General features: G+C 45.8%; 1 protein-coding gene across 1 annotated transcript in view; it reads left to right on the top strand.

Moving 5' to 3' along the window:
* NINJ2 (ninjurin 2) overlaps window positions 1-8,641 on the top strand; it is a 50,661-nt gene extending 42,020 nt beyond the window's left edge. Inside the window, exons 2-4 of the mRNA XM_014937278.1 lie at window positions 4,737-4,968; window positions 6,608-6,792; window positions 7,556-8,641. Of these exons, the coding sequence (XP_014792764.1) occupies window positions 4,737-4,968; window positions 6,608-6,771 (396 nt within the window). The 3' untranslated portion in view covers window positions 6,772-6,792; window positions 7,556-8,641. The remainder of the gene's footprint in view (window positions 1-4,736; window positions 4,969-6,607; window positions 6,793-7,555) is intronic.
* The last annotated feature ends 777 nt before the right edge of the window (window positions 8,642-9,418 follow it).

A 9,418-nucleotide genomic window follows, 5' to 3' on the forward strand; every position in this document is an offset into this window, starting at 1 on the left:
GGGGAAGGCTGCCCCCGCGGGGGGGGGGGGGCAGACATCTGGTAATCACTGCTGTCATCTGTGCCTCGGCGTGGCACGTAGGCCAAAATTATTAAAATTGGCTCCCTCCATCCCAGGTGAATCAGTCAGGAGCTGCAGGGAGCGAGCTTCTCTGGAAAAAGCAGAGCAGCTAATAACCCTGCACTTAGAAGTATTGATTGAGAGCAGGGCCTTTCATCTCTCCACTTTCTGCCCGTAGAAAGGGAGCTATGAGCCTCTCCTACCTCGCAAGATGATGACTCTGTGTGCTTTAACCTTCATCAACTGATGTTTTCAAAGTACTTCTAAAGCTGCCAACTGGCAAATAGCGTGGAAAAATACTCTGGATTTTCCCTGGTGCCTGATGCTGTGTGTGTGTGTGCTCTCCTGTGTGGGGCTGGCTGTTTATCAGCCGGAATCCCCATGGAGGGCATTTCTGCACCTACCCCTCCGAGTGCATGGCCTGCATTCATCTCTCTGTCTTCTTTGGCATCCTTCAGCATTTCCCTTGGAACTAGTGGCCAATAATATCGTTTCTCTTCAGACATCCCCCCTCTGCCAGAGCGCTCCCATGAAGAGGATTATCGTTCTCATACTTGTGAGCCTCACGCTGTCCCACTGTCTCTTTCAGGCTGTTCTCCCCTGGGGATAGGGTCACAAAGCCCACAGATTTGCAATTAGATCTGCTCTGTAATTTTTTTTCCCCCCTGTCCTGAAAGACACGACAAGAGAAACTGTAGGTTTTATAGAAATTGTCCAAGTAGCTTTATGAAAGCTCTGTGCTGCCCTCAGCCCCAAATCTGCAAGCTTGGGAAAGAAATATTTAGATGAACCCCCTCCAAATGTTTTCAGAAGAAAGCAGGTATTTCTTGTAAAACTAAGTGCCTACTAAAAAGCAAATAATTTCCCTTGAAAACTAATTTGAGTGGAAGTTTTTTAGGTAGCTTCAGCAAGCTGTGGAGCTCAGCATGCCCTCTGGTGCCAGAGCCAGGTTTCACAAGCCCTGGGACCAGCCAGCTCCCCACAGCAAAACCAGAGATCAAGTTTAAAGAGAGGAGGAAAAAAACATAAATCCCACACTTTTGGTAATATTCATCCTTCTTTCTATAAGAATTCATACAGAAATTTAAAATAATGATAGAGGTGATAGTTAAATATTTGGGAGTGGGGTTGTGAGTACTTATTTCAGAATAAAACTTCTGACTTAGGAAGTGTAGACGGGTGTTTCACCCAGCCCCTGCAGTGATCTGTACCGATCTGTACCGCTGTGCCACGTTTACACAAAAGGAAGCAGAAAGGGGATTTGCCTGAGGTCAGACCGAAGCCAGCAGAGCCTTTGCAGGGAAAGAGGCTGCCTCATCCAGAAAGCCAAAACATCCGGAAATGGGACACGGGAGCCGAGCTCCAGCCCCAGTTCAGCCAGGGCTGTTGTGTGACTGGGCTGTGCTTTTTCAAGTCCTCATTTCCCTACTCTTAAAAAAGTGGGCAATAGAGATATATCCCCATCTTGGGAAAGCACTGCATACCATCAGGAGCTGCTTTCCAGCAGACACGCTGGCTCTGCAACAAAGCTTGAAAGATGAACTTGGTGTCTGCCAGATCCAGGTTTCCTCTCTTTGACACAATATGGAGAAGAAAAGGCAGCGAATCTCAGTCTCGGAAGGGGAACACTTTTAAACTGGCTAGAAAGACATCAGCTCTAGCCTGATGACACAAATCACTTTGGTGAGCCTTCAGGTATGTCCCGTACTTGACTCGGGACTCTGTTTGCCAAAACAGAACTATTTAATCTCCCCAGTGATCCCACATAACCCCCCACAGCTGTGTGGGCAATCTTGATGCAGGGAAACCAGAGCCGCTTGCAAATCAGCTCCCAAAGACGCCGCAGTTTACAGGACGGAACTTTAAGACAAAGCAAAACCAGAAATGGTCTCATTGTGAAAACCCGTGCATGCATTGTGGCAGCTCAAAAAACAAGTCACAGCCATGTGTTCACACCTCACAGATGTGGCAGTTAGCTGGTGACACCTACAGCACCAGGCATCCTAAGCAAAGACATCCTGCCTTAACCGAAATGCCAGATCTCTGAAGACTGCTGATTTGTTTAAGCCTCATGTTATTTGAGGTTTTAGGCTTGCATTCAGAGCTGCTGGACTGGGCAGAAAACTCTAAGGGCTAAATCAACAGAGGAGCTGGATTTCTCTAACTTCAGCTGGTGTCACAGGGGCTCCTACAGGTTGATTTTTTTTTTAGCTGCCTACATGAAAGCTTGGTGTCCAGCTTTCAACATTTAGTAACCTTTTGGCTGCCTTTGTGGATCTACTAAGCCTGTGCTGACAGAACTTTGAAACAAGAATCGCAGTTTTTTGTTGCTCAGTGCAAGGTTTTTCCCAGATCCTGTGGCTCCTCATTGGAGAGCAGTGGCCATCCCTGCCTGTGGTATCACATCCCAGACAGGGGAACATGCCATTGCACTCATTCACACGAGAAAAGCCCATGTGAAATTGCCTGATCATCTGGGACACAGAGCTGAGTAAATTGCTGCTCTGCCCTCCAGGTAAAGGAGCACTCACGCTCCTGGTGGAGGAGGTTGTGTTGTCATTCAACAGAAGGCCCTGACTTGCTTTGTTTGCCTTGCATCAGCAACTGGGAACAGATGTCTCAACCCCCTTGTACCAGTCACTCATTCAACAAAAGCTCTGTCTTGTTTGTACAGCATCCTTGTTCTGGCACCCTTAACTCATCATTACGCACAGATAAACAATCAATGCCCAGCCTTGTGACGCTGCAGGGAGGAGGGCTGACTCTTCAGGAATAAAGACACAAACACTTGATAGGGGTCAAATCTCAGACCTTGCACCACTTGGTGTGGGTACCACTCCGCTGCAACAGGATCACACGCTTTTAAGCCAGCTGAGAAGGAACAGTGCCTGAATCTAGGTTGTAAGGTATGTTCCCAGAATCAGACCTTTTGCTGGACTCCTTTCCCAGAGATGCAAGATACCTCTATTCTGCCCCAGACAGCAGTGTTTAAGAAGTCCTGAACCCTTACACACTGCCTTAGAGTCCTTACCAGTTCTCTAGACTTCTATCTCTTTCCAGTATCTCTTAACTTCTACCTTCCACAGCAAGAAATACAAGCTTTTAAAAGGAGCCTCTTAACCGCAACGGCTTTACTGTTAGAAACCCCAAGAATTACGTGCTTTAAGCCTTCTTAGGGATCATATTTCACAATAGTTCAAACTGGACACAGCCTTTCCTGCCTGCTTTTCGCTATGCATCTTTCTCATCTAAGGGTGATTGCTGGCACAGGCCACAACCCCCTTCCAAAATTCAGCCCCAGTTTTGGTATCAGACACACAACTACTTGCAGCACTCTCCCAGAACCACTGGTTTTGCTCACTCTCCCACCTCAGCACAGAGAAAGCCACTCTTGCCCAGGGGGGCACAAACAGATTAGGTACAGCAGAACGAAGCAGTAGCCATAACCCTTCTCCTGTGACATGCCATGCTTAGAGCATAGAGAAAAGGTTACATTTTGTACACCATCTGATAAAAAAAGGACCATAATAGGACTTACCAGTTGATGTAGCCACAGTCCTACTTCCAGTATGCAGTATGAAGAAAACTCTTCCACCACTCTGAGCAAAGGAGACTACCTCAGGCCCACAGCTGGCCCTTATATCCAGATTTAAAGGGTTATCCATCAGACAGCGTTAAGGAGAAGGCTGTTGGTCTTTGCTGCAGCTGACAGGAGGCTGATTACCCAGAGCTGAAGCCTATGTGCTATGTGGAAGTGTTGTTTTTCTTCCTTTTTTAGAAAGAAGATCATAGCTTGCTGCACATAGGTCCAAATCTTTTGTAATTGTTGCCTTTGGTGGTGGTTTATTACCAGCTGATGATACTCTGGGTGAATTGAGCACTATCTTTTCTATTTGTCTTTCTTTTTTTTCATTATCTGGGTCAAGACAGCTAACAGGAGAACTCACTATGAAAGACAGAGAAAAGGTGGATGGCTAAAAGCAGCCAAATGACCCACAGCTTGCAATTAGATTAAGGACAACCAGGTGATTTACCTCTTGTAAATACCTCTCTTTTTTTTTTCCCCACTGACAAAAAATGTGCCTGAATGATTAGTTAAAGTTAGGTGTGATAGATCCCACCCCTTGTCTTGGGGCATTTCACATTTTGAAGAAATGGTGTCCCTGGTTTCAGAAATAAAAATGTGGATTGTCCCATCTGCTCTAGCATCTTGTCTAAGACAGTAGACAGCAAAAAGCATTCAGAGGAGTTATAAAGCCTAGACAGTGACAGTTCTTTGAACACCGGGCCCAAAGAGAAGATTTTGCTCTGATCCTCTCTAAGTTTGAGGCTTGTCTGTGCCCTGAAGGAAGAGAATTTAATATTTCTTTCAAAATCCCCAGCTCTGGGTAATCTACATTATCGTAACTCTGGACAAGCTTGTTTTGCACAAAAATACCCAGTATTTTTCTAACCTTGCTGAACTCTTGATCGCTACAAGCATCTCGTGCCTATTAATATCACGACGTGACTGTGAGGGGAAACCAGGAGCTCTCAACACCTTAAAAACAGGCAACTTTGACTCTTTCCCAGGGTTTCTAGATAAACCCCATGGGGAGGCAGCAGCCCGTTTGACACAGATGGGTCTGTAGGCTCAGCGACTGTACCAGTTTGTGTGGTTTCTCCTGTCTCCCCAGGGCGTGAATCCTCATCTCCGGATCAACGGGCCGATGAACATCAACCACTACGCCACGAAGAAAAGCGTGGCGGAGAGCATGCTGGATGTGGCGCTCTTCATGGCCAACGTCACGCAGCTCAAAGCGGTGCTGGAGCAGGGGGCTTCCTTCCAGTACTACGCCACCCTCATCGTGCTCATCAGCATCTCCCTCTTCTTCCAGGTGATGATCGGGATTCTCCTCATCATCACTGGTAAGGTGGTTGCTGAGGCACATGCATGCTTGTAGGGTGCTGTTTGGCCAGCACGGGGCTGGGAGGGAGAAACCTCTATCCCTGAATCATTTTCCTTGGCTCCAACCAGGGCTGTAGGACGGTTGAAGAGAGCTTGACATGGGCGGTGGAGAGGCCTGTGTCATTGCTTTTCAAAGTGAGGAGTGGGTTGGTTTTTTCTCACGCACAAAAGCTCTGAGCACCACTCTTCCTTCACTTCCCCACTGCTCAATCCTTGTTGTAGGGAGAGCTGGGTTTCAGGCCTCTTGCTGCCCACCCTGTAACATGCCCCTTCATGCAGCTCCTGCAGATACACCATTTTAGCTGGCTCTTTTGCCTCACTCAAGCTGGGGCCTAACAGAACGATTTAGGCAGAGGTATTCCCTATATTAATCTCACATTCAACCAATCCCACAGTTCTCCTAGTGCCTAGGCCCTCACTCAAGCTGGGGCCTAACAGAACAATTTAGGCAGAGGTATTCCCTATATTAACCTCACATTCAACCAATCCCACAGTTCTCCTAGTGCCTAGGACCTCACTCAAGCTGGGGCCTAACAGAACAATTTAGGCAGAGGTATTCCCTATATTAACCTCACATTCAACCAATCCCACAGTTCTCCTAGTGCCTAGGACCTCACTCAAGCTGGGGCCTAACAGAACAATTTAGGCAGAGGTATTCCCTATATTAACCTCACATTCAACCAATCCCACAGTTCTCCTAGTGCCTCACTGACAGTACATTAAGACCAGCATTTCAGACAAGCTTGCCCAGTGCTCCTTCTGATAAAGGAGCTGCTGTATTTCAGCCTTCAACACATGGCCAGTACTAAAAGTCTGCAGAATGCTGTATATCCTACCTGGTTTTTTTTATGTTTGACACGGGATCAGAGGCTACAGGAAATCCTGTGACGTGTTCCTTCCCCTGACCCATATGGCACAGCCCTTCCTGGTGGCAGCTATGGTGGCTGGAGCCAGCTGTGAGAAGAAGGTGGACAAGGGACCTCAGCTGAGGGCAGAAAGCCACAAGGCTACCATTTGCACAGCTTATTGGCCAGATGGCCCCAGTAACTTGGGTGTTCCCATGTCCAAACCAATCAATGCCCATCAGCTAGGGTTGGTTGATCCCACTCAGGTACCCAGATACTTCTCGCTCTGCAGGTGAGGAGGGTGTTGACAGCTTTGTCAGCACATATGTGAGATCTGGGTGTCAAGGGGGAACTGGCCTCCCAACCTGAGTATGACATTGCTGACCTTGTCCCCCATATCACCCAACCTTCCCTTGCCATGTCCCATGGTCATGCAGTTAGGGGCTCACATGACACATGCCTGGCTAGCATGCAGCAGTCATTTGTCTATTTAGGGTTGGCCCGTTGGAGGGCCATGGCACCTCCACGGGAAAAAAAGACATGAGAAAAAAGAGATGTTTTTCCTCTGCTCTGACCTATGTTGTCCTGGGACAAGCTGTGGCTCCTGTAAAGTTCCTGGGACTATTCCCTCTGCTCTGTAGCCACATCGCCCAGGGGCATCATGGACATTCGCCAGGCAGAGAAGGTTTGCAAGGGCTGGGGGACTTGAGGTCAAGCTACAAATCTCTCCTTCTTTTTGTACTGTATCACACAGCTCGTTTGAACCTGAATGATGTTGCAAAGCAACCCCGCCTGAATATACTCAACAACGCTGCCACAGCTCTCATCTTCATCACAGTCATCCTCAACATCTTCATCACAGCCTTTGGGGTGCAGAAGACTGGCCTCTACCCTACCAGGAACTTTCGACCTTATTAAGTCATGGGGCAATGGTGTCAGGTAAGAAAGGGGTGAGTTCCCATCACTGCCAGGCTCTCAGCCTCAGACAACATCATTGCAAGGTGGAGAAGGGGAAGGCAAAGCCGAACAAACTAACAAAGCCTTTCCACAGGCATGTTGTTGTCCCATGAGCATCTGGGGCCATCGAACAAATTCCCTCAGAATAAGAAGACTTCTCCTTGCTTGGTCTTTAAAGCAAGAACACCAAAGATCCCATCTGCTGGATTTATCAGCAGCGAGTGGTTTTCAGAAGGCTGTAGACCTCACGCTAGATGTGTATGGGAGATAAATTTGGGGAATCAAAACTAGGTGCTTTCTGGGAGGTATCCAAAGGTGGCAGCACTATCTGAGCAGAAGAAAAGGAGGGTGCTGGTGAGGCAGGGGTGAAGAAGCTCTTCACAACAGCCAGTGTGGTTGAGCAGGGGCTGTTTTGAAAATCTAACTAATTTTCAAGAAAGAATTTTGCAAGAGTCCAACCAAATGCTTGGGTTCCCATGCAAAGTCAATGAGGGAATGACATATTCTTAGGTCAAAAGCACCTTAGGTCAAGAAGCAAAGTTCACATCTCTTGCTTACACAGCCTACAACATGTAAACATAGTTTAAATGCAATACACTGGGGCAACAGCTGGCAAAAAAAGCTCGATAGATACATGATATGATGAGGGAGGATGCAAAGGCCAAAAGCCTCTATAAAAACACTGCCGGCTTGGGATTCTGAAACCATTCTGAAACCTTACCAGCGTTTCTTGTCTTCCCTGCAGGATCTGAGCAGCGTGGCTCCGGGGAAAGCTCTCCTCCTCTACATTTTTGCTGACCTCAGCAGGAGCCCATCCATGAATCCAGAGAACTGGGCTAAACTTTCAAAACTGTGTGCGTGTCATGGTATACCGGCCCCTTACCATAATGCTTTTGCAGTTCTGAAGGGGCGAAAACCTTGCCTTTCAAAGCTACAGCAAACTTTGCTAGAGAAAGCTGCAGGAACGAGCAGCAGGTACACAACTTCAAAGCACAGTTCTGTAAATCTCATCTCTTCTTTTAGTGGCCTGCTTGCACATATTCAGTATTGGCTCATTTTGTAGAGAAGCCTGAACGATTTACTTTGTAGGCTAAATAAACAAGAAAAGTCCAGTTTGGGTTTTTTTTTTGTCTCAAGCACAAGTTGCTATACTTAAAGCAATGCTATGTGATACTTTACCTCCCGAATGTTGGATTGGATTTGTCAAACTGAAAAAAAAAAAGTAGTTCTCATGGGAGGATTGAAAAGCATGTATATGTCTGTGTAGCTAAAACCAGTTCAAATGTTTTCCTAGTTGTTTAAAAATAAAATTAAAGGCGACACAGTTAAGAAAACAATCAGGTATTTCCAGCATTGGAAAATTAACAATGACAGAAAATGGATATTTTGGTCTGATGTCATCGCCAGGTGATTATCAGGAATGATGTCAGAACAGCCTGACAATATTTAGTAGAAAATGAAGAAGCATTATACATAAGGAAACACTCTAGGCTTATTGCCACAATGACAAATGACAGGTGCATAGTGTATGACTTTATTAAAAAAATCACCATTATAATTTAAGGTCTTTTCACTAACATAAATGTTTTTAAAGATATCATTTTTATATTGAAAATTCTGGGAATTCTCTTGCACTAAACAATTTGTTTCCTTAAAAAAGTCTTTGAATTAATGATTTTTTGGCTGTTGAAAGAGTAAAACTTTTTGATTCTAAATTTTGCAACTCTGTAGTCATGCTAAAAAAATGGTATTTTAATAGTCTGGTGTAAGCCTATTTAAATAATGACATGCTTTTCTGATTATTAAATGATTTTTTCATTGTATGGCAGAATCAGAGTTCAATGTGGATTTCTCATTTTGCATAGTCTTGCCACCGCTGAGAAGGAAATGTCAGGAAAATATCCACATATTGGTCTTCAGGAGCCACTGGGAGTTTCTGACACTTAAAATACCAGATATGGCAAGATTTCATTTGCACTCTATATTTGACTTTACAGAACTAGATTTCTGTTTAAGTTAGAGGTGGTGCCTTTTTCTGGGGAGGGTTTGAATGATCTTGCCCATAAAGGCTGGTGGGTGAGGCTACAGGCCAGCATCAGCTAATGTTTGCAAATGACAGTGGTGGGGTTTTTTTCAGCTGAAGGAGAGTTGCATAGAAAGAGTAAGGCAGAAAATGCCCATTATGTATTTACCAGAATTTAAATCAGCAGGTTGAAGTGGGCAAAGACTCGTCCTCCACCTTGTCCGGGGTCTGGGGGGACACTGAGTTGGCTGCTTATCTTGGTCCTTGGTCTCTGCTGAGACCGACAGCCAGCAGTGGTAACTGTTTCTGGGAAGCCTCTGTTATTCTGCTCTCCTCTAGAAAAAGGCTTCACTGTAGAGGCAGCAAAACTAGTTCCAGCCAATGCAAAACCACCAGCAAAGAGCTTTTGGCCACTACTGACCGGCTGGGTTCACGAAAAGGTAAAAAATTATGCATCCCGTGTGGAGATCCCAAATCCTGTGACTCATTGGTTCACAGAGCAGGAGGCAAAGCAATTAGCATTGATGACTGAATGTAAAGAGAGAAAAAAAAAAAAAAAAAAAAAAAAAAAAGAAAAGGTTCAGC

This window comes from Calidris pugnax, unplaced genomic scaffold, assembly GCF_001431845.1.
Source record: "Calidris pugnax isolate Ruff unplaced genomic scaffold, ASM143184v1 scaffold1, whole genome shotgun sequence".
NCBI lineage: Eukaryota > Metazoa > Chordata > Aves > Charadriiformes > Scolopacidae > Calidris > Calidris pugnax.